Below are 25,152 nucleotides of genomic sequence, written 5' to 3' on the forward strand. Positions count from 1 at the left end.
TTCTGGATCATCTTTACTGTCATTACTCTGAATTCTTTTTCAGGTTGATTGCCTATTTCCTCTTTGTTTATTTGGTCCTGTAGGTTTTTACCTTGCTCCTTCATCTGTGACACATTTTTTTGCCATCTCATTTTTTTTTTCTGAGTGGGATTGTGTTCCTGTTTTACTGGTTGTTTGGCCTGAGGCTTCCAACACGAGTTTGTAGGCTATTGGGTAGAGCTGAGGCTTGGTGCTGAGATGAGGAACTCTGTGAGACCTCACTCCGATTAATATTCCCTGAGGTCTGAGGTTCTCTTAGTCCAGTGGTTTGGACTCGGAGCTCCCACCACAGGAGCTTCCTCCTAACCCCGGGCTCACAAATCAAGATCCTGCAAGCTGCATGGGGTGGCAAAAAAAAAAGAACGATAACAAAGTAAAAAATAAAATTAGACTAGGAAACTAACAGATATGTTAGAAATAATGTAAAAATAAAAATATAGATGAATCAACAACTGGAAGGGACATCAGCACCACAATAGTAAAAAAGAGGAGGAGGGGAAAAAAAAAAAGATGGGGGGGCGTTGGCTGTGGAGAGCAGGACCTAAGCAAGGGTGAGGTTTGGGCGGTGGGCAGGGCCAATGCTCAGGACCCACAGGGCTGGAAAAGGCCCCAGGGGCTCTCGGGGTTGGGGCTTAGGCTAAAGGAACAGAAGGGACCCAGGCCTGACCCCCACCCCTCGTATCAGAGGGCAGGGGACCTCACCTTGGAGCCCAGCAGGTTTCCTGGGCTCAAGTGGGTGTTCTTTAGTTCTTCTAGATCTTTGTTAAACATTTCTTGTATTTTCTCAATCCGTGCTTCCATTCTGTTTCTGAGATTCTGGATCATCTTTACTGTCATTACTCTGAATTCTTTTTCAGGTTGATTGCCTATTTCCTCTTTGTTTATTTGGTCCTGTAGGTTTTTACCTTGCTCCTTCATCTGTGACACATTTTTTTGCCATCTCATTTTTTTTTTCTGAGTGGGATTGTGTTCCTGTTTTACTGGTTGTTTGGCCTGAGGCTTCCAACACGAGTTTGTAGGCTATTGGGTAGAGCTGAGGCTTGGTGCTGAGATGAGGAACTCTGTGAGACCTCACTCCGATTAATATTCCCTGAGGTCTGAGGTTCTCTTAGTCCAGTGGTTTGGACTCGGAGCTCCCACCACAGGAGCTTCCTCCTAACCCCGGGCTCACAAATCAAGATCCTGCAAGCTGCATGGGGTGGCAAAAAAAAAAGAACGATAACAAAGTAAAAAATAAAATTAGACTAGGAAACTAACAGATATGTTAGAAATAATGTAAAAATAAAAATATAGATGAATCAACAACTGGAAGGGACATCAGCACCACAATAGTAAAAAAGAGGAGGAGGGGAAAAAAAAAAAGATGGGGGGGCGTTGGCTGTGGAGAGCAGGACCTAAGCAAGGGTGAGGTTTGGGCGGTGGGCAGGGCCAATGCTCAGGACCCACAGGGCTGGAAAAGGCCCCAGGGGCTCTCGGGGTTGGGGCTTAGGCTAAAGGAACAGAAGGGACCCAGGCCTGACCCCCACCCCTCGTATCAGAGGGCAGGGGACCTCACCTTGGAGCCCAGCAGGTTTCCTGGGCTCAAGTGGGCAGGGCAAACGCCCTCCTCTCCTCTCCTGCTCCTCCAGTTTGGGGTCTGTGAGGGCCCCTCCTGCCTGCCACTCCTGATCTCCCCAGCCTCCCTCCTATGCCCCCAGTACCAATGCAGCTGGGTGGTGGGGGGAGGGGGAGCCTTGGAGGGCAGGGGACTGGCCTGGGAGCTCAACAGGCACGAAATCATTTTTAAATGTACTGAAAAGGCAATTAAAATTTTCTTATGGATGATATGGATGTCTATTTTACTGGCTTAACTACGTAATTTTTTAGTACATATAAGAAAGGTGGTTTTTCACTTATAAATTATTTCTAAAATTAGAGTTTGTAATTATTTAAAGTAGTCATTGTTAATAATGCTAATGTTAATAATGACTTTAAACACTTTATAGATTCTAACTGACATAATCTACACTTTTAAATTACTGTCATCCTTATTCTGGTTTAAAATACAGGAAGCTTTTAAGAAGAATTGGTATTAATCCAGCCCTAATGGATATCCTTTATCCTTAATTTTATAAGAAATGGAAAACCTAAAATAGAAAATTGGTTGGACTGGGAATTCCTTGGTGGTCCAGTGGTTAAGACTCCATGCTTCCAATGCAGGAGGCATGGGTTTGATCCCTCATTGGGAAACTAAGATCCCACATGCCGTGCAATGCAGGCAAAGAAAAAAAAGAAAACTGGTTGGATTACCTGATTTTGCTTTCAATTTAAATTGAAGATGACATTATTCTCTTTGTCTCTGTAAGATAATCACAAATGCATGACCTACAACATGTTTCCTTCTTTTCACAGCCTCAGTGTTTACTTGCCTGGCAATAGCATTGGGATTTTATAGACTCTGGAAATAACAGTGAAACTACTATATTATGCTCCTACTCCTGCTGCTGTTGACTTCTTAGAACAAATACTGTGCCAGGATGGATTTACTCTGAACATTGAAAGTTGCAGTAGAAACTTAATACAAGATTATTTAAAGTACATATGGACTAAAGGAAATGTTTTAGAACGGGAAGGTGTATTTTGTCTTTGTTTTTTATGTCTTTATTTCATTATGTTGAAAAGATGCCGTTCAAAACCTGATTGATTTGAGATAGACAGGCCTTTTGTCTTTATCCTTTTGATAGCTCATAGAAACTGAACCAGAGTTTTCTTGTTTGCTTGAACAACTGTAAATCATATAGGATTTCTCTGGTATATGTTGCAGATTTGTTTAGTTATAAATAGGGAATGTAAAGTATAGAGCAGTCAAAAGACTGACCTTGTATGGTCCAGTGAGTAAGAATCAGAGGCTTTCCAACTAAGTTTTTTTCAAAGAGCTAACAGCTGGGTTGTTTTCAAAACAAAACTTTCTGTAATTTGATTCAAAATATCTCAGAATCCTCTTGCCTAAGAAAATTCTTGGCACACTGTAGATAAATTTGTGTTGGATTAATAAATAAAGACCATATAGGTTCCATTGTAATAAACTCTACAGTACATTTGCTCACTCAGTAAATAAGAATGCCTGCTATGGGCCAGACAACATGCTGGTACCCATGTGCACAGAGATGAACATGGCTTCCTTATCATGGAACTGACAATCTTAGTTGGAGAAGACAGACAGTGAACAGTAAAAGGTAAATTATTCATTTGTTACAATTTAAAATATGCTAAAATACTGAGAGGGAGTATTTCTTTCCTCCATGTGAAGGAAGTTCCAATAGCATAACATTATAATCACTCTTCCTTCAACCACCCTGCCCTAGGTGATTAAGTAAGGTGAAAGGAGAAACAAGGCCCAAGTAGCCCAGCCACTTCTCCCCATTCCTGTTTGGGACCAGCCTGTCTACAGAGAGCATTCGTTCTGTTCTGCTCCTGTAGGATCAAGTTCACCTCTGCAGGGTGAGGCCTGCTCTAGTACAGTGATACTTGGGACAAGGTAAGTCTTTCCAATTCGGGGGTCAGTGTTAAGTTTACTGGACTGAAGATATTAACCACATTCTCCAATATCAGTTTGATCAGTAAATAAACTTATTATTTAGGTCCTTATATCAGTTCAGTTTTTTGAGTTTATTTTTGTATATGGGGTTAGAGAATGTTCTCATTTCATTCTTTTACATGTAGCTGTCCAGTTTTCCCGGCACCACTTATTGAAGAGATTGTCTTTTCTCCATGGTATATTCTTGCCTCCTTTGCCAAAGATTAATTGGCCGTAGGTGTGAGTTTCTCAGGTCTCTATTCTGTCCCATTGATCCAGATGTCTGTTTTTGTGCTAATACAACACTGTATTGATTACTGTAGTTTTGTAGTATTGTCTGAAGTCTGGGAGGGTTAGGCCTCTAGCTTTGTTCTTTTTCCTCAGAATTGCTTTGGCAATTCTGGGTCTTTTGTGGTTCCATATACATTTTAGGATTATTTGTTCAATTTATGTGAAAAATGTCATGGGTTGTGGTCAGAAAAGATGCTTGAAATAATTTCTATCCTCTGAAATTTATTGAGGCTTGTTTTGTGTCCTAGTATGTGGTCTATCCTAGAGAATGCCCCATGTGCACTTGAAAAGAATGTGTATACTGGTTTTTGGGGGTGTTATGTCCTGAAAATATCAATTAAGTCTAACTGTTCTATTGTGCCATTTAGGATCTCTGTTGCCTTATTGATTTTCTGTCTGGAAGATCTGTCCATTGATGACCGTGCAGTGTTAAAGTCTCCTACTCTTATCATATTCCTGTCAATTTCTCCCTTTATGTTTGGTAGCATTTGTTTTATGTATTTAGGTGCTCCTATATTGAATGCATATATGTTAATGAGTGTACTGTCCTCTTCTTGTATTAATCCTTTTATCATTATACAGTGTCCTTCTTTATCTTTCTTTATGGCCTTTGTTTTTTAAAGTTTGTCTTATATGAGTATTGCTACCCCCACTTGTCATTGCCATTTGCATGAAATATCTTTTTCCATACCCTCATTTTCAATCTATGTGTGTCCTTCACCCTAAAGTGGGTCTCCTGTAGGGCAGTATATTGTAGGTTCTTGTTTTATTATCCAATCTGCCATTCTGTGTCTTTTGATCAGAGCATTTAGTGCATTGACATTTAAAGTAATTATTGATAAGTATTATTTATTGCCATTTTAAACCTTGTTTTCCAGTTGATTTTGTATTTCTTCTTTGTTCCTTTCTTCTTTTTGTGTTTCCTTTTGTGGTTTGATAGTTTTCTTTTGTATTATGCCTGAGTACCTTTCTTTTGGGTTTTTGGGAATCTATTGTATGTTTTTTTGATTTGTGGTTACCCTGGTTTTCAACTATGTTAAACTGTCACTATATCTACTTGCTTTAGACTGGTAGTCAAATGAGCTCAAACACATTCTAAAAGATCTGCATTTCTTACTCCCCTTCCCTACATTTTGTGATTTTCATGTCCTATCTCACATCTTCGTGTTTATCCTTTTCTGTTCAATCATTTTCACAGAACTTTTTGGATTGTTTTTTAACTGTGTACTGTCTTATTTAAATGATCTTCAATCCTTTTATATATTTACCTTTTCTGTTGTGATTTTCCCTTTCCTATAGATTGTTGCTTCTTTTCAATTTAAAGAAGAGCTTTCAATATTTCTTCTAAGATAGGTTTAGTATTGCTGTTTACTCTTTTAGTTTTTGCTTGTCTGAGAAATTCTTTTTGTCTCCTATTCTAAGTGATAATCTTGCTGGGTAGAATATCCTAGGTTGCAGGTTTTTCCCTTTCAGGACTTTGAATATATCTTGCCATTTCCTTCTGGCCAGCAAAGTTTCTGTAGAGAAATCAGCTGATAGCCTTATGGGGGTTCCCTTATAACTGTTTTTCTCTTGCTGCCTTCAGAATCCTCTCTTTAAATTTTACCATTTTAATTATGATATATCTTGGAGTAGATCTGTTTGAGTTCATCTTGTTTGGGACCCTCTGTGCTTCCTGGACCTGGATATCTAATATCTTCTTTAGGTTTGGGAACTTTTCAGCCATAATTTATTCGAATACATTTTCAATCCCCTTTTCTCTTTCTTCTTCTGGGAATCCTATTAGACATAGTAGATTGGTGTGCTTTATATTATCCCATAGATAGCGTATGTTCTGTCTGCTGTTTTGACTGGGTGATCTCCATTATTCTCTCTTCCAGATCACTTATTTGTTCTTCTGCATTATTTACTTTGCTGTTTATTGCCTTTAGCTTTGGTTTTCATCTCAGCAATTGAGTTGTCTAATTTTGACTGGCTCCTCTTTACAGTTTCTAGTTCCTTGTACAGTGATCTACCTTTTTATCAATAGCATTTAATTCCTTCAGCATTTTTATTACCTCCTTTTTGAACTCAGGGTCTGGTAGACTGTAGACGTTTGTTTCACTGTTTGTGCTTTCAGGGGATTTCTCTTGTTCTTTTAATTGGGAGTAATTCCTTTGCCTCTTTTTTCTTATATTTCTCTGACTACGCATTTAGGAGAAGCAGTTATCTACTGTGGTCTGGAAGGGCTGTTTTTATGTGGGAGCATCCCAGTGTAGCCTGCTTTAGTCCAATATCTTTGGTGCAAGGGCTTTTTGGTATTGATGCTTGCCACGTCTTTCCTGTGTGTGTGCTGGCCATTATCCCCTTGATAGGGGAGTGTGATTATTGTCATGGTGACCAGAGCCCACACTGGATGTTGGGCAGGGCCTCCTCTTTGCTCTGTGGGTGTCACAGCCCTGTCAGGGGCAGGGTCTGCTCCCCAGTTGTTGTAGTGCAAATCCCCAGATCTGGTTCTAAGCTGTGGTGTGAAGTAGGCAGGAGTGGAGCGCTCCCTCTGGGAGAGGAGCCACTGCATGTTCCTTCCCAGGAGCTGCCTGCCAGGACGTGGGATTCTGTGATGCCACCTGCCACCGGTGTGTGCACCCACAAAGGTCAGTGTTGCTGGCACTGCCCTTTGGGCCCACCTCCTCTTGGGGGCCCTGGTAATAAGTTCAGAGCATACGCGCTCACCAAGCCACCAGCGCATAAACCCACTGGAGCTGCATCCCCTGAACCCACAGAGACAGTTGGCCCAGGGCGCCCTCAGGCACACGTGCGCGGTTCCATTGAAAAGTCCGCCAGAGCAGGAACCTGCCAAAGCTGCATCCCAGCAACCATCCCAGCTATCAGTTCAGCTTTCAGCCCCACCTCCACATGCACACGCCCCCCAGTTATGGTCCGGACCACGCTCCAGACCCTTTGGTCTGTCTCCATGCAACCAAACCGAGTCCTCTCCTCGGGTCTGTCTGCTGAAGCCTGAGTGAGTTTCAGCACCCAGTCGCTGTGCACACCAGCAGGCGCACTTCGTGGGCTGGGAAGTGTGGTGACGTGGTCAGGACCTTCTGTGTTGGTCTCTCCGTACCCTGAAGTGCCTCAGGCCAACTCCCATATCCTCCTCTCCAGCCTCTGAAGCCCCCTATCTATCTGTCCTGGCATACCTCCCAGCTGGTGAAGGAGGTTCCCAGGGTGAGGTTAGCATTCTTCCTTCACAGCTCCCTCCCAGGGGTGCAGGTCCCATCCCAATTCCTCCTCTTCTCCCTTTTCCCTTCATCCTACCCAGTTACATGGGGATCTTTCTTGAAGCTTTGGTTGTATGAGATCTAAAAGAATTCAGTGGGTGTTCTGTGAGAACTATTCCACATGTGGATGGATTTTTTGATGTATTTGTGGGAGGAGGTGAGCTCCACATCCCTCTACTTAGAAAGGGGAAAAAAATGAAGCAGTGGAAAACACTATGGTCATCACCAACACTAAAATTAGTGATTGTCATTTTGTAGAATAGCTACATTGACTATATATATATAACAGTGAATATACTAAATGATATATATCAACTCACCTATTTTTCATTGCAGTCCTCTTAGGTAGGTGGTATTATCCTCATTTTACAGCTAAAGAAACCAGCTAAGTGAAGTGAAGGTCACACAGTTGTAACTTCACACAGTTGAAGTTGCCAAGATCACACAGCAGATAAGTCACAAGACTTTAACTCAAAATTTTATGCTCTTACTCAATAGTAAGAGTAATCTCCAAGTTGAGTTCTCTGAGAACTCACTGTAGTTGTGATTTGCATTTTGCTAATACTTAGCAATGCTGTCCAGGCTCTTCTTTCCATGTGTTCTGGTTCCTTTTGTCTTATGCTCCATCACCCCTGGTAGTGCGCTCATTTGCAAAGTTCAGTGACTCACTACCACCCCACATTCTAGAAGAAGAAAGGGGAAGGTGTGGGAAAGCCCTTTCCCTTTAGGGACATGACCCTTAAGGTTTTACACACCATTTTCACTCACTTGGTATCTTAGCTGCAAAGAAGACTGGGAAGTCAGTCCTTATCCTGAGCAGCCACAAGCCCAGGTAAATCCTAATACTATAGAAAAAGGGGAGAAGAGGTATTGGGAGACATCCAGGGAACCTCTGCCACAAGGGTGCATGCTTCTATTACAACACTCTTCTGGTATTTCCTACCTCACTTGTACAGAGACTAGAGATGTGGCCTTGAGAAAACAGGAGGAAGTGTAACAAACTATTTCCAGGGTTGGGATTACTTTAGAGTCATCAGGCTAGAAGGAAAAAGTAAGGCTGTGTGTAGTCCCAGAAAGTGAGAGAAATGTTGGCTTTGGGGATTCCAGAATGCAGACTCTGAAATTCCCCTCCTAAGGTTAAAATCCCAGCTCCACATTGCTGTGTGACTCTGGGTGACGTCTTAATCTCCATGTATGAAATGCTGTACCTCTCTTCATACAGCTATGGTGAGAATTAAGTGGTAATACATGTAAAGGACTTGGTACAGATCACACACATAGTAAGTGCCCAATAAATGTTGACAACTGTTTTTACTACAGATTGAAAGCCTATTGGAAACCACAGAGAAACTAACAATAATGACTATAAAGGTTATGAAAAGGATAGGTAAGCCATTTTTGAACACTTGCTTACAGGCCTTTGACCAGCCTAAACTGGTCTTAGCAATCACATGCACTCGTGTCAGGGCAAACTGGTCCTGATGATACTGGGCCAAAATGGCCCATCCATGTAAGGTACTTGCCAGGGCCTAAGAGGTGGGCAGTCTGGGATATGGTGGGAAGGCTGATGCCAGTGAAGCAAGCTCAAAGCCAGCAATCAGATCTTCAGAGGGAGGCAGAAACTAGACAAGTGCCCCAAGAGAGTCACATGTCTTTGCTAGCTCAAGGAAGAAAAGGGTGGGGTAGGAAAAGTGAGGGAATCGAGTCAGAACTGAAATGAAATGCCATGGTGGTTTTTTGGTCAGCAAAGTCAAGGGAAAAGAGAAAAAAGAGAAGAAAGAATAATAAAGCCACATATTTTTCATCCTGTCCAGTCAACCTCGTCTCTGTTATTCCTTTCTTATAAGGCTTGTAAGACAAAACAGTGGTTGAATTCTAAAGCAGATTATTTAAATGTATATTTTTGGCAAACATGCGTTATGGTTTTTTTTCTTTTTACAAGAGCTGATTTTCGTTTTATGTAAACTTCCCTGGAGATATTTGGTTGTTATTGTAAAAAGTTGTCCTTTTCTAAAACTTACTTGTCTTTTTCTCCTAAGTTCAGATGCTTCTTAAAACTCAAGTCATTTGACATACACATGGCCAATAGGCACATGAAAAGATGCTCAACATCGCTAATCATTAGAGAAATGCAAATCAACACTGCAATGAGGTACCACCTCACACCAGTCAGAATGGCAACATTTGTAGTGAGGTGGATGGACCTAGAGACTGTCACAGAGTAAAGTAAGTCAGAAAGAGAAAAAAAACAAATAACCAATGCTAACACATATATATGGAATCTAAAAAAAAAAAAAAAAAAAAATGGTCATGAAGAACCCAGAGGCAGGACAGGAATAAAGACGCAGACCTACTAGAGAATGGACTTGAGGGCACAGGGAGGAGAAAGGGTAAGCTGTGACAAAGTGAGAGAGTGGCATGGACATATAAACACTACCAAACGTAAAATACATAGCTAGTGGGAAGCAGCCACATAGCACAGGGAGATCAGCTTGGTGCTTTGTGACCACCTAGAGGGGTGGGATAGGGAGGGTGGAAGGGAGACCCAAGAGGGAGGAGATATGGGGATGTATGTATATGTATAGCTGATTCACTTTGTTATACAGCAGAAACTAACACAACACTGTAAAGCAATTATACTCCAATAAAGATGTTAAAAAAAATGTAAACACAATAAAAAAAAATCTACGAATAACAAATGCTGGAGAGGGTCTGGAGAAAAGTGAACTGTCCTATACTGTTAGTTGGAATGTAAATTGGTGCAGCCACTGTGGAAAACAGTATGGAGGTGCCTTCAAAAAACTACAGGGGCTACCCTGGTGGCACAGTGGTTGAGAATCCGCCTGCCGATGCAGGGGACACGGGTTCATGGCCCGGTCCGGGAAGATCCCACATGCCGCGGAGCGGCTGGGCCCGTGAGCCATGACCGCTGAGCCTGTGCGTCCAGAGCCTGTGCTCCGCAACAGGAGAGGCCACAACAGTGAGAGGCCCGCGTAATGCCAAAAAAAAAAAAAAAACTACAAATAGAGCTACCATATTATCCAGCAGTCCCACTCCTGGGCATATTCCCAGACAAAACTATAATTCAAAAAGATACATGTACCCCTATGTTCATAGCACTATTCACAATAGCCAAGACATAGAAACAACCTAAGTGTCCATCAAGAACTGAATGGATAAAGAAGGTGTGGTATAGATACACAATGGAATACTACTCAGCCATAAAAAAGAATGAAATAATGCCATTCACAGCAACATTTACTTCATACTAAATGAAGTAAATCAGAGAAAGACATATATGATACCACTTATATGTGGAATCTAAAATATGACACAAATGAACTTATCTACCAAGCAGATACAGACTCACTAACACAGAACAAACTTGTGGTTGCCAAGGGAGAAGAGAAGTGGAGGAGGGATGGATTGGGAGTTTGGGATTAGCAGATGCAAACTATTATATATAGAATGGAGAAACAAGATACTAGTGTATAACACAGGGAACTATATTCAATATCCTGTGATAAACCATAATAGAAAAGAGTGTGTGTGTGTGTGTGTGTGTGTGTGTGTGTGTATAGATGAATCACTTTGCTGTACAGCAGAAATTAACATTAGATATCTATACTTCAATAAAATAATTTTTTAAAAAATCAAGTCATTTGAAAAGTTGGGAGAAAAGCTATACCTACACTAGTAAAATGGTACTCTCTAGAGAAAGTAAAAAATATAATTCTATTATGAAGCCATTATAGAACTTCTAATAATCTTTATAACTAGACCTTTTGATTACCGTGTTATCTTATATTTTAAAGTTTATGTCAATACTTGCAAAATTAACTACTCATAAATCTAGAGTTTTGACTTGCCTACGTAAATATATAAAAAGTATATTGGGAGGGGGAAAACAACTGAGTCCGTGTAATTTTAATCCCTTTGACATTATACATTTCTGCCTTCAGAATTTGAATAACAGCATGTCAGAGTAATTCTGAGAAGAATTTATAGATTTACATTTATATCAATTTAAAAATAAAAGAAAAATCAAGTTTATTTAAAGTTATTTCACTAATTAGTACCTTTTCACAAAAACTCCCCCAGAAGACACCTTTTTCTTCACTCGCCTCTTCTCTTTGCTTGACTCACAGGAAGGGTCATCTTCCTACAAAGGAAAAGAGAGCCAAATAAGATTTCTATGCTAGACACATTTTTGTCTTTCTACGTTACTGTTCCAAAAGAAAAGATTTAACCATGACAATATTTTCAACTCTGGTTTACATTTCTTTTAGAATTTTGTGTAAATACTTACATCGGAAGCACCATTTCATATTGTGCTGATTCATCAGACTGGGAGGCACCTTGGGAAATCATCCAGTCCTACCTTTACCTCATATATCCCCCACACAGAACACCTTGTTGTTTCTGCTTCTATTTTAGACCAACATTTTACAACATATTACTAAACAAAATAACACAAAGCATTAGCATGGCATCCTCTGGATTCTTTGCAAGCCCCATTCTGTTAGGAATCACATTTCCTGGATCCTGTATTTCCTTCTCTGTTCACAAAACATCCCTCAACTGCTCGTCTCTTCCACTTTGCCCTGCCACACACTTTCTGAATATTTCTCATCCGTTGTGGTACTCTCAGTACCTAGCACAGAAGATTCTTAATAAATGCTCTGGGAAGGAGTAAGAGAGGACTAGAAACACAGTGGATACTCACTAGATGTCAGTCATCTTTGAATAATTCTTCTAGTCAGAAAAGTGCTCTGCGCCCAGTTGGGCAGGACAGATCTGAATGCAGGAGTTTCAGGAACATCACAAGGCCAGGTGTCCATCAGGAGAGCCCCTGGCTGGAGGTAGGATTCCCCAAGGTGTTCCCACCTACACCTTTGCTAATGAGGTCAGTCAGCTTAACTCATAGTAGTGTGTGAACATAGAAGCAAACTGCTGTTTTTCCAACACCACCCAGGAAAACAGAACCACACATGTTCCCTCCCCCTTGAGAGGGGAACAGATGGGGAATCTACTGGCCCTCCCTTATAGGGGCCAGGCACTGGTGGGCATAGGGCAATATGATGGTCCCTTCTCTTGAAAAAGCTTGCCAACCAGTCTGAAGACCAGTAACAACAAACCTTTTACTGGGGCTCAGCATATGGTACCCACTGTATTTCATACTTTACATATATAACAAGGTGAAGTAGGTTGTATTACCAACATTTTATATATACAAGGACAGAAGTCAAAGAGGTTAATCAACTTTTCTCAAGGTCACAAAACTAAGTAAATGGCAGGATTCAAATCCAAATTTTGTCCAACACCAAAGTTCATGTTGTAACCATTCCTCCATCCTGTCTTCCAGCAAAAAATTTGCTCATTCAGTTCCTAAAACTGCACTGTATACTGTGTATACTGTGCTACAGGTATACAAAAAGGAATGAGATCTGGTTCCCACTCAGGAGTCTGTGGTGGAATAGCAGATATAAAAGAGGTGCTCGGGCTTTCCTGGTGGTGCAGTGGTTAAGAATCCGCCTGCCAATGCAGGGGACATGGGTTAGGGGACACGGGTTCGAGCCCTGGTTTGGGAAGATCCCACATGCCACGGAGCAACTAAGCCCGTGTGCCACAACTACTGAGCCTGCGTTCTAGAGCCCGTGAGCCACAACTAATGAAGCCCATGTGCCACAACTAATGAAGCCCGCACGCCTAGAGCTCTGCAACAGAAGCCATCGCAATGAGAAGCCCATGCACTGCAACGAAGAGTAGCCCCCGCTCACCGCAACTAGAGAAAGCCCATGCGCAGCTATGAAGACCCAACGCAACCAAAAATAAATAAATAAATTTTTAAAAAGTGCTCAGTTCACTCCCCAGCTTTCAAGAGGTCCTCAAAATCATTAGGGGATGAATGCAAAAATGTCAATGAAAGAAAAAAGCACAGCCTAGTAGGGCAGGAGTTTAACCTCATCCAACTAGATGGAATTAGAGAAAGAATATAGAAAACGTAGGAAAGGAAAGGAAGCTACTTGTCAGAGGTAGCCAATTTTCTACTACTTAATAGAGTTACCAGACTTTCAGAAAGTTAATATTTATTTTCCTTTACTTTTCATATATGCTAACTCCTAAAGGAGTTTAAACAATCCCAAATACTCTAGAAATAGTGGTCAAATACCAAAGCATCTACTAACATCAAATATGTAAGTTGTTCTATCAAACCAAGCAAGCCTTACTGTAAACTAGTTCAAAAGAAAATACGTGCTTGGCACTCAGCAGCCCTCCAGCAAGTGTTCGTTGAAAGTTCCAAACTTTCAAATTCCAGAAGTTTCTGCATTTGGGGAACATTCTTCACCAAGATTACTCATTTCCTCGTCATAAATTATAGCCAGAAACATATTTCTCCCTAATATGTGTTTTCTCCCAAACTCAGGAAAAGAGAACTGCAATACTGAGATCTTAAACACATGAATCATGGTGCTTAGGCACCTAAAGCAATTCTAAGTGTAAATTAAACAACCACCCCTGTGTGAAAATGTATATATTTTAAATATTAACCAGTTTCCATCTGAAAGAATTTACAGGTTTGTTGAAGAGATTAATAATACTGTGTGAAACTGTTGACAGGTTATGTGTCTACAAATTATTGCCTGGGTATATGGAATTCTTGTTTTTAAAACAATTTCATGCAATCTGATGTTTTGGGAGGCATACACAACTAAAAGGAGATAAATTCCACTTTGATTACCAGAAGAGTCTCTTATCAGAGTGTCAAAACAGTATAACCAATAAAGAGAGAGAGAGAAATCACAAACTTCTAGAACTTCCTTAGACTAACAGCTCAGCTTGGATAAACTCACTTAAGCCCTCAGATTGCTCCAAGGACCCTTACAGGCTCACAGGCTAGGATGTCAGAGGACAGGGAGAAGCCCAGCAGAGACCATATCAAAGCCCAACCCAGTTCCACATCCTTGTAGGTAGAAAACAAGGGTAAGTTAAACAGAAGTATTCATAGAATATTACCAGTTCCAGATTGGCCGTTCTTGATTAGCAAGCATGGCCCAAAGCTTTAGACCAACGACTTCTCGAATGATACCGGTTTTGGAGATGGAAGCTATGAGTTCAGTGCTGCATCAATCTGTAGACAGACATCTCTACCAAAGCTATTATAGTTCCCATCTAGTTTAGATTTTTTAAGTAAACATTTTTATTTAAGTACAATACACATATCAAAGAGCACCCCAAAAAGTATACAGTGTGATGAATTTTTACAAAGTGAAAACACCCAATGTGACCACAACTGAAATCAAGAAATTGAACAAGAAACTGAACATTACCTGTATCCCAGAAGCATCCATTTGCCTCCTCCCGGGCACTATTAACTTGATTTATTTTACATATTTTGGGACTGCATGGCATCATACTGTAGTTTTCTTTTGCTCAGCATTATGTTTGTGAAACTGACCCACGGTGATGTGTAGAGCAGTAATTCATACATTTCCATTGCTTTATAATATTCCATTGTATGATTATACCAAAATATTTATTCTTACTGTTGATGGAATTTTTTATCTAGTTTGGGGGATATTTATAATAATACTAATATGAATATTCTTGTTCATGTCTTTTGGTGCCCATCTGTGTACATCAAGAGACATGTACTGGGCTTCCCTGGTGGCGCAGTGGTTGAGAGTCTGCCTGCCGATGCAGGGGACGCGGGTTCGTGCCCCAGTCTGGGAAGATCCCACATGCCGCGGAGCGGCTGGGCCCGTGAGCCATGGCCGCTGAGCCTGCGCGTCCGGAGCCTGTGCTCTGCAACGGGAGAGGCCGCAACAGTGAGAGGCCCGTGTACCGCAAAAAAAAAAAAAAAAAAGTGATGAAAAAAAAGAGACATGTACTCATTGCACTGGGAACTGAGTCACAGATGTGTGTATGTTCAGCTTTACTCAATATGGCCAAACAATTGTCTAAAGTGATTAAAATCAATTTACACTCCACCAGTGGTGTATAGGAGTTCCACTTGCTCCACATCCCCATCAATACTTGGTAATGTCTGTTTTGTATTGTTTCAATTTTAGCCATTTTGGTGGTATATTGACATCTTGTTGGGTGTTAATTTATATTTGTGATAACTAATAATTCTGGTAACACTTCTGAGTACATTTTCATGTTTATTGGCCACTTGGATATCTTCTTTTGTGAAGCGCCTGATCATGTCTTGCCCGGTTTTTTACTGGGTTGTCTGTCTTTTTCATACTGGTTTGTGTAAGTCCTTTGTGCTTTTGGATACAAGGAAGGAAAATAAGAAGGAAGGAGATATATTTTCCTACTCTGTGGCTTGCCTTTTCAATCTATTAATGTTGTCCTTGATAAAGTGAAGTCTTACTTTAATAAAGTCGAATCTATCAATTTTTTTTCTACCCCAAGGTCACAAAGATATCCCACTGTGTTATCTTTTGGAAGCTTCATCACCTCAACTTTGTATTTAAGACATATCTTGAAAAAGACGTTTGAATTACTGTGTATAATTCCAGTATAAGTAACATTTTATCAAATTACTATAAATTTTATATTTAAATTTTCATAAATAAATTCACTTATTTGAAGAGCTAACATCAAAAATTTTAAAGACCAATTTTTCAAACTAAATTTTCTCATAAGCACAGTGAGTGAGCTGGAAGGGCAAGGGGGCTATACTGGCAGTAACAAGTGTCATTAAAAGGGGGTTAGGCAGTTAGGTTCAAATCATGGCTGCCCATCTAACAAGCTGTGTGACTTTATGCAAATTCCTTATTTTCTCCGAGATTTGGTTTCTTATTTGTAAGATGAAGATAATAACATCTGCCAGATATAAAGTTCCTGGCACTGAGCGCAACACATAGCAAGTACTCAGTAACTGTTGATGATGATGATGCTATTAATCAAGGCAAGTTAGATGATCTCACAGAACTTAAATTTTCAGTGCTGTGTGTAAAGTAGCCAATTAAACTATAATACAAACAATGAGGTGCCCTCAGAGCAGTACAAAGTGCTTGCTGAAAGGAAGAGACATCATTTGTGGTCAGGGGGGTTAGGACAAGGTTGACGAACAAGATGGTTCCTAAAGGGGATTTTGAGAGGTAGAGTTGACAGAAAGGCTTCAAGGTATATGGACAAAACGAGCAAAGGCTTGGGGGTGGGAAAGTGTGGGGCAAGTTCAGAAAAGGTAGGCGACGTGTAGGAGAATAGAAAACAATAAGGCTGGTGAGGTGGGTTAATGCAGGCTGAGACAATATGTGAGAAAGCACTATAAAAATTTATTATTATCAAAACCAGTTATTATTATGAAAAACCTATTTAAGTGCATTATGTCAGACTATCCTAGGATTTTTTTTCTGGCTAAAAATTATGCTCTTGCAGATTCTTTTACAGGGGAAAAAGTCATATGCAATCGTAGGTCCTCACCAGAAGGTGGCAGGAGAGATTTAGTCAGAGCTTCTTGAAGCCTCTATATAAATGAGCACTGAATCAAAAGTTCATTTTATTTATACTTTACTTATTTAGACTCCACAATAAACTAATTCCTCCTCCTTTCAGATGCATAGGGCTACACACATTTATCCACTGACTGTTTATACAACTCAAATGTAGAAAATTGAAAGAAAGGAAAAAAGAGAAAAGGATATGAGGAAGGGAGAATACCATGAATACTAGTAGACAGAAAATACCTCAGGAGTTCTACACAGTATTTCATCTAACATCAATACCATCCCATGAGGTAGGTGTTATCCTCATTTTAAAGATGAGGAAATTGAGACCCAGAAGCTTTTGCAGAACAGAAAATAAGCAGCTGCCATGAGAGGTCACTGACATTTGCTCATTTACAAAAACTCATGTAACCTACAGGACTGCAAAAAACGATGGGCCCAGAGTACAGGGACCTCGAGTCAGCGCTCCTGAAAGCTACACATTGTTGGTAGAGAGCAAGGTCTTAGGAAGGATGTGCTCTATTAGTGTGTGACATCAGACCACCCTGGGAACAGACATTTCTGGGCAAGAAAAGAATAATTTTAAATAGCTAAAAACCAAAACTTTTCTATGTAGACCATCAATCTGGACTGACTCAAAAGGTGTGCAGCTTGGGTGATTTCCAAAAGATCTAGGCAGCTAGCTAGCGAAGAACAATGTATGTTCTTGCCTCTGAGGAGACTAGAATAGGCAGAGTTCCTGCCACAAGGTGGAGAGGGAGCGGATCTGGAGTTTAACTGGTAGTTTATAAAAGGTGTGTGTCCGCTAGCCAACACCACATGACTGCCCCAGCCAGTGTCTCCATATTAAAGTGTCCCCAGAGGCTAAAAGTGGTATAAGATGGTCACTGCAAAAATGAAGATAATGGATTAATTATGATGATTATTTCTATCCCTTGGAAAATTAAGCACTGGTGAGATAGCAAAACCCAGAGAAAGTGAATTTGTATACAGAAATACACACTTTTGCAGATGAACAGAATGTTGTCTAATATGAGACCAAACCATTAACAGCGGCTTCCTCTGGATAGTGGAACTTGGTATGGGGAGGAGCGTCTGCCGTTTTTAACATTTTACAACAAGCAAATATATTAATATTTTTTAAGTGGTTATTAAAGAGACTAATGATTAGTTTGTACAAAATAAAAAGAAGCCAGGAAGTTTTTATTATATATCATATTTGAGGTGATGTAGATCTGGAACAAAATTAACTTACCCACGAGGACTGAAGAAAAAAATTCCCTATGGAAGGAAAATATGAAACGTACCTGAATCCCTACACTATGTCACATGAACTATCCACAAAGGCCACATCTTCAGAGCAGAGGAGAGTGAGGGTCAAAGTTTCCCTGGTGAGGTTTCTGCCTGCTCTACTGAGACTAGATGGCCTGAAATACAAGCACCACTGGGGGTTTCTTGCTGTCACTTTTCACTCTATTTTCTATACTCCACCTGCTTTTCTTCATTTGCTCTTTGTTATCTGTTTCTCATGTCAGTTTCTTTTTAGAGCAGTTTATTTTGGATATTTAGAATTAAAACATACATACTCCATAGCTGTCTCAGAATTCTTATTGATTACTCTGATTATAAAATTTTTTTCCTTACATGATACAATAATAAGAATAAAACTTACTGCACACATATGAACCAGGTTGCTATTCCAACTGACAGGTAGATAGATAGACACATATGTATGTGTATGTATATATAGTTTTATAGAGTAATGTGTGTGTGTGTGTATATATATATGTATGTGTATATGTATATTCCTTTACTCCTTACAACACTCTAGAAAATATGTTATTACCTCCAATTTACAAATAAGGCAAAGAGAGGTTAAATGACTTGTCCAAACCAAAAAGGGCTGCAGCCAGGATTCAAACCCAAATAGCCCTCTCCAAAGCTGGTACTCTTAGCTACTCTTGTATACTACCTTCTTGAGAAAGATAAATGTGTTAAGAAGGATACCAACCACAGCCGCAAAGTTGGGAACCTGAGTTTTTTCCAGCATCTCCCTGAGTTGATCCACCTCTGCTCGATACTCATCCAGCTGACATTCTAATTTTTCTCTGCGTAGTCGTTCATACTCCAGGTGGCCCTGCAGCTCTTTGATAGTCCTGTCAAGAAAATTTGGTTTCAATCAATCTCCAATATCAACTAGCAATTATTTTTGGTAATAGTGAAAAGTATCCATACGTTATATACATTATATTTAAGGCAAATAAAGAAAGCATTTTTTCAACAAATATATATTGAGAGTGTACTATGAGCCAGCACTGATCTATACATACTGGAGATAAAAGTAGTGAACAAAACAGGCCAAATCTGCCCTTGTGGGGCCTACCTTGGCAGCAGTGGTGGAAGACAGTAAAGAAAATAAATAAGTAAATATATGTAAGTAAATATAAGTAAGTAAATATAAGTATGTTGGAATGTGATAAATGCTAAGGGAGAAAAAAATAAAGCAAGAAAGTAATAGAAATGTTGTTGAGGAGGGGGTTAATACCTCATACACAATGACCAGGGAAGGCCTTACTGAGAAGGGGGCTTGTGAGCAAAGTCCCAAAGGAAATAAGAGATAATCAAGTAGACATCTGGGGGACGAGCATCCCAGACAGAGAGAATAGCAAGTGCAAAGGCCCTAAGGCAGAAGAACACCTGGTGAAGTCGAAGAAAGAAGCCAATGTGGCTGGAGTAGAGTCAGAGAGGTAAAAGGGAGCCAGAACAAGTAGGGCCTGTTAAGTTGCATTAAGGACTCGGCTTTTACTCTGAGTGAAATGGGAAGCCATTAGAGGATCTCAACAGAGAAACGGCATGCTCTAACTTAAATGTCTTTTGCTTTGTTTAGCTTTGTTTTTTTTAATGATGTAAAATTTACTTTGAGTGAATTACACAAATATCAAGTAAACAATTCAATGAGTTTCCACTAATGCATCCACCATGACTACCAAGATACAAAATACTTCCATCATCTCAGAAAGTTCCCTCATGCCCTTCCCAGGCAACCCTCACTTCGCAGAGGTAACCACACTTCTGAATACCTATCGTGTTAGATTAGTTTTGTCTCTGCTTGTAAATGAAATTGTACATTACATTCATTTGTGTGCCTGGCTTCTTTCAGTCAGCAATACGTGAGATTTATCTGACTTAGGTTTTAACATGATGGACAGACTGCAAGGGATGCGGGTGAGGGGTGAGGGAGCAGGGACAGGAGGTTGGCAGACACATATCAGGAAGATGTTAAAATATACCCAGACATCGATGCTAGGACTGGAACCAGGGTTTCTTTCTGCCTTATTGCTGGATGGTGAGGGCACCAGAACTCCCAAGGCATGTTGAGTTGGATCTCAGGTCTGAAGGAGGGCAATCTAAGAGTATACAGTAGTAGCTCTGGTATGGAAGTGAGTGGGGTTGAGGTTGGAGATAGGAAAGAAGAACATTAACTGTGGAAACCTAGAATTCAGCAAATGAGAAAAGAAAATCAGCCCCAGGACAGAATAACACAACCACGTTTTGCTGTATTCTGAGTTTCATCTAACCAATCAATAACAACAAAGGCAAAAGGACATCCCTCAAACTAATACTTATCCAGGTTTCCTTTACAATTAGATATAAGATCAGGAGTTTGTACCCAAAGAATAAATGTCTTCAGATGTACTCAACACAAAGTGAGAAACACATACGAGAGAAGAAGTAAAGCTTACTCAGAGGTAACACTGCAGTCTCAGCTAATAAGAAACTACAATCTGGCACAAAGGCTAAAGCAATCTTTATATTTAAAAAATCCTGCTCAAATGACTTACATAACCATTTCACACTGAAATGTGAACATTAGAATTAAAAGTTCCATTAAAGACTATTATTAAAATTGTAATGACCTTCGATAACAGGTTTGGAGTCATATAGACTCAGACACAAATCCTGGCTCCACCCCCCACCCTTAGTCCTCCCTTTGTGACTTCATGAGAGTTACTTAACTTGTAAGTTCAGTCTTGGTTTCCTAATCCACGTAGTGAGATAATAGCTAATGGAGCTGTGAAGATTGCATGAAACAATATATACAAGAGGCTTATATAGTGCCTACCATACAGTAGAGCTCAGAAGTACTACAAGCATCCCTAGCAGTAGTACAGTAGTATGCCTTGGAAGAGAAGTAAAGAGAACAAAATTTAAAGCTCATTATCTAGGAAATAATTGCTCTACTGTGAAGTACTTTTCTAGACTACAAGGGAGCTAAGAACTTTCGGCTAGGTTCTTAGGCAGAGGCCAATACTAAAAATATTCTACATCTCAAACACTTTAATCAATACAGAGGCAGTCAGGAATTCCCTGGTGGTCCAGTGGTTAGGACTCCACGCTTCCATTGCAGGGGGCACGGGTTCAATCCCTGATCAAGGAACTAAGATCCCGCATGCTGTGCGATGCAGCCAAAATATACATACCTACATACATATATATATATATATATAGAGAGAGAGAGAGAGAGGGAGGCAGTGGACAGCTACTTATGTGATGTGATTTATGAGATACCAAGAAGGCCCCTGATTAAAAAAAAGAAAATTTCTTTTTGGTCTACCCCAACTTCCTAGTGCCTAAAATCCCATTAAGAGACAGAATATTTTGGCTTAAGATTTTGTCTTCTGTTCAAACTCGCAAGTACCCATCTTATCAAGATTTAGATGTTACTCTGAATACATTTACCAGACCTCTTACTGAGATTAAATTCAGAAGAGGGTGAATGCAAGAGAAACAGGAGGTTCTAAGAATATGAGGGAAAGAGACCCAACCAAAGGAAAGGGCAGGGGAAGCAGAGAATCCATGTGCACTGCTCTTTACAGACCCGTGTTTTGATTAAACTAGAGTCTCCCCTCCTGTCTCCCTGTGTTCCCTGTCCACTGTGGAAAGCAGAGAGACAAGCAAAGAGGCAGTGGGAGGAAATAAGCACTTGGCATCCTCTATCCCAGCAGCCATTAATTAACTAGAGAGGTACCATATGCCAATTTCAGGTGCAGGAAGTGAAAGGTGAGGGAATATGCAAGCGTTCTGAGGGATGCCACTGTCCGTGAACATAGGACTAGGTTGGTGACTTGTGAGCAAGCAGTCCAATTCGATAGGGATGGCTAGAGACTGTATTGGTTGAAAAGCTCAAAGTAGTTGTGGTCTCAAAAAAACGAAAACAAAAAACAGGAACTCTTCTTAGCGTTTTAGTTTTGCGAGACAAGAAGTTCTGAAGGATGGTTGTACAAAAATGTGGAATGGACTTAACACTACTGAATTCTGCCTTAAAAGTGGTTAAGATATATTTTATGCTATGTATATTTTACCACAATTTTTTTTAATTAAAAAAAATTTTTTTTTTTTAAATTGGTGCACAATTTTGCACCACAACTAAGACCTGTGTTGGGTCTTTGTTGCTGCGCGCAGGCTTTCTCTAGTTGCGGCGAGCAGGGGCTACTCTTTGTTGCGGTGCACAGGCTTCTCACTGCGGTGGCTTCTCTTGTTGCAGAGCACAGGCTCTAGGCGCACGGGCTTCAGCAGTTGTGGCGCACAGGCTTAGTTGCTCCGCGGCATATGGGATCTTCCCGTCCCAGGGCTCGAACCCGTGTCCCCTGCACTAGCAGGTGGATTCTTAACCACTGTGCCACCAGGAAAGTCCCTTACCACAATTTTTTAAAAATCTTAACACCTTCTCCATCTGGGGGCTTAGGAGGAAAACAGGTTGGAAACTCACACCCTTTGGTGGGGATGAAAAAATAAGTTGTTGATCAACAAACCCTCACGTGGCATTTAGAAAGGTAAGTAAAAACAAACCATCAAAGTTTTGAGGACATTACTTTTCAGACTCAAGCTGTTCTTTCTTCTGCTTTAGATCTTCTTCTTTTATGCCTCCCAACTGTTTATAGTTGCTCTCAGCAATTTCCAGGAGGTGTCTCAATTCTACAGTTTTCTTATAAGCTCTCACTGCAAGACAGAGTTGAACAGGAACCTAGTTTAGACAGATAACAGCTCATGTGCTCACAGGATGCTGGTCCTGGAGCATACTCTTCCTCTAAAGCCAGTGTCTGCATGGTCAGTGTCTGTGTGGTTCGGGGAAGGAGATGGAGGGACAGCGGTGTCTACATAGAAGGATACATATCAGCAGCAGAGTATCAGGGTGAACAAGCAGTGAAATATCTAAATGGAGGATTCTGTCCCTGCTGTTGGAGGATATATCATTGTTATGACTATTAATACCAGGGAAGGGAAGGGGAGGGGAGGGGAGGGGAGAGGAGGGAGGCTGGCTAGCAGTGTTTTAGAACTAGTTGTATATTACAGGACCATGCACAATCTATTTATGTCAGAAAATTAAAAAAACTGAAATATGCTTGATTTATTTATGATAAATCAGAACTAATCCAGCCCCCAAATTTTATGATTAGTCACTTGTAATATCTAGGCAAGAGGATATTGAGAAGGAAGTGTGTTGAGAGCTACCTTGAGCTATTCTCCAGCTATCAAAACCATGATTTTGGGCTTCCCTGGTGGCGCAGTGGTTGAGAGTCCGCCTGCCGATGCAGGCGACACGGGTTCATGCCCTGGTCCAGGAAGATCCCACATGCCGCCGAGCGGCTGGGCCCGTGAGCCATGGCTGCTGAGCCTGCGCGTCCGGAGCCTGTGCTCCGCAACGGGAGAGGCCACAACAGTGAGAGGCCCGCGTACCGCAAAAAAATAAAAATTAGAAAAAAACCATGATTTTTTCTATCCTTTGTGGTACAAGTTCTCAACCTGGGGTGATTTTCTCCTCCAAGGAACACTTGGCAATATCTGGAGACCTTTTACTTGTTAAACCTCAGGGGATGGAGGGAAACAGACTACTGGCATGTAGAGGCTCAGGATGCTACTAAATATCTTAAAATGCACAGGTGGGCCCCCCTCAACAAATAAGTATCTGGCCCAAAATGTCAATAACACAGAAGCTGAGAAACTCTGCTTTACAACCAAGTTAGCAAATCAAAGCCTCTTCTCCCTGACACTCACCACTCTGATTTATCTCTCAATAGGTTAGAGCTGCAGGTTCCAAACTACATACATCAGAAACAACTGGGGTACTTTTTAAAAATGTATATATTTGAGCCCCATAGCAGTCCTACAAATTCAGGTATCAGTAGTTAGTAAAAGCTCCTCAGACAATTCTGACGGGCAGACAGGTTTGGGATCCACCATAACTAACAGCAAACAAGTAGAGGGGATTTTTTTTTTAATGTTACATAAAATGGAAGAATTGTGATGGTTTATTTAATTCTTTAACATTTGAAGGCTGTGTTTTGAAAGAGCTGTTCTATGGGATCATCAGAGGTAAGAGCTAGGATTAATTGGTATTAGTTCCAGGAAGAAAGATCTTAACAAAGGCGAAACTTTTCAACAAAAACAGTTAAGAGGATGGGAGGGAGGGAGATGCAAGAGGGAAGAGATATGGGAACATATGTATATATATAACTGATTCACTTTGTTATAAAGCAGAAACTAACACACCATTGTAAGCAATTATACTCCAATAAAGATGTTAAAAAAAGAACAGTTAAGAGCTATCATGTATTTGTGGAGTGCCTGTGATGGGAAGGACACTACGCTAAGTGCCTTATACATTTACCCCTGTCAAAAGGTAGAAATGGGCCACATGGGCAATAGTGGGGGCCTTGTCACTGAAGGTGATTGGATGCTGGATGACATGTGACAGGAATGTTGATCCAGGAGTCAAACCTCAAATGGGGTTCTATGATGCCATGACCCTAAACCTAATTCACTAAAGAATGCTCTGAATTGAGGCTCAGTTCCAAGAAGTTTGCGATGACAAGAAATCCAATCAGTCCCCTGTAGGCATTCTGGCAAAACCTAGTGTTCCAAGAAGAGACTGGCCAGTCCTTTGGATTTTGCCCTGGAATAAAATTAAATAGGGACAAGAAAATAGCACATGACTTCATATATAGTACCTTCACTAGCTGCAAGCACCCCAGCTGGGCACCAGCCAGAGCCTCACTATATGGCAAGGGTGTAAGAGTGCATTTGTGTCAAACACACCACAGAAGGAAACTGTTGTAGCCTCGTTCTTGGTCTTTCCTGAAACATGTTTTAAAATTTTTGTGATTCACTGACAATGATCACTTCACAAAAATCTCCTACTCAACTAATTTCAGAAGACACTGAAATTCTACAAATCAACTGTTCATCTTCTGCAGTTCCAATAAGTCCTTGCTAATTCTCAGTACAATCAACAAAAAAGAAATTTAAGCACAAACAAAATTTTAAAATAGATAAAATGGATTTCATCAATATAAAAAACTTGCACTGGCAAGGATATCATTAAGAAAGTTAGGAAAAAAGACAGCCTCTTCAATAAGTGGTGCTGGGAAAACTGGACAGCTACATGTAAAAGTATGAAATTAGAACACTCCCTAACACCATACACAAAAATAAACTCAAAATGGATTAAAGACCTAGATGTAAGACCGGACACTATAAAACTCTT

The 25,152-nt window shown here is 40.5% G+C and overlaps 2 protein-coding genes across 13 annotated transcripts in view; one reads left to right on the plus strand and one right to left on the minus strand.

Annotated features, from left to right (window-relative positions):
• The window catches only part of CCDC90B (coiled-coil domain containing 90B), a 62,030-nt gene extending 53,808 nt beyond the window's left edge, over positions 1-8,222 (plus strand). For all 4 annotated transcript variants that reach the window (XM_024131565.3, XM_055078656.1, XM_055078657.1 and 1 more), the window contains one exon: positions 2,431-8,222. In XM_024131565.3, the coding sequence (XP_023987333.1) occupies positions 2,431-2,486 (56 nt within the window). In that variant the 3' untranslated portion in view covers positions 2,487-8,222. The remainder of the gene's footprint in view (positions 1-2,430) is intronic.
• Positions 1-25,152, minus strand: part of ANKRD42 (ankyrin repeat domain 42) — a 101,476-nt gene that overhangs the window by 34,118 nt on the left and 42,206 nt on the right. Inside the window, exons 10-14 of one of the 9 annotated variants that reach the window (XR_008615358.1) lie at positions 22,481-22,607; positions 19,898-20,014; positions 18,619-18,763; positions 11,226-11,308; positions 7,467-7,531 (exon numbers count right to left, since the gene is read on the minus strand). Coding sequence is in view for 6 of the 9 variants with exons in the window: in XM_055078653.1 (XP_054934628.1) it covers positions 11,226-11,308; positions 18,619-18,763; positions 19,898-20,014; positions 22,481-22,607 (472 nt within the window). In the remaining 3 variants the exon portion in view is untranslated. Of the gene's footprint in view, positions 1-7,466; positions 7,532-11,225; positions 11,309-18,605; positions 18,764-19,897; positions 20,100-22,457; positions 22,608-25,152 lie in introns of those variants that run through there. The other 8 variants (XM_055078653.1, XM_028477328.2, XR_008615359.1 and 5 more) reach the window with 8 other exon arrangements.

Source organism: Physeter macrocephalus, chromosome 16 (genome assembly GCF_002837175.3).
Source record: "Physeter macrocephalus isolate SW-GA chromosome 16, ASM283717v5, whole genome shotgun sequence".
Lineage (NCBI taxonomy): Eukaryota > Metazoa > Chordata > Mammalia > Artiodactyla > Physeteridae > Physeter > Physeter macrocephalus.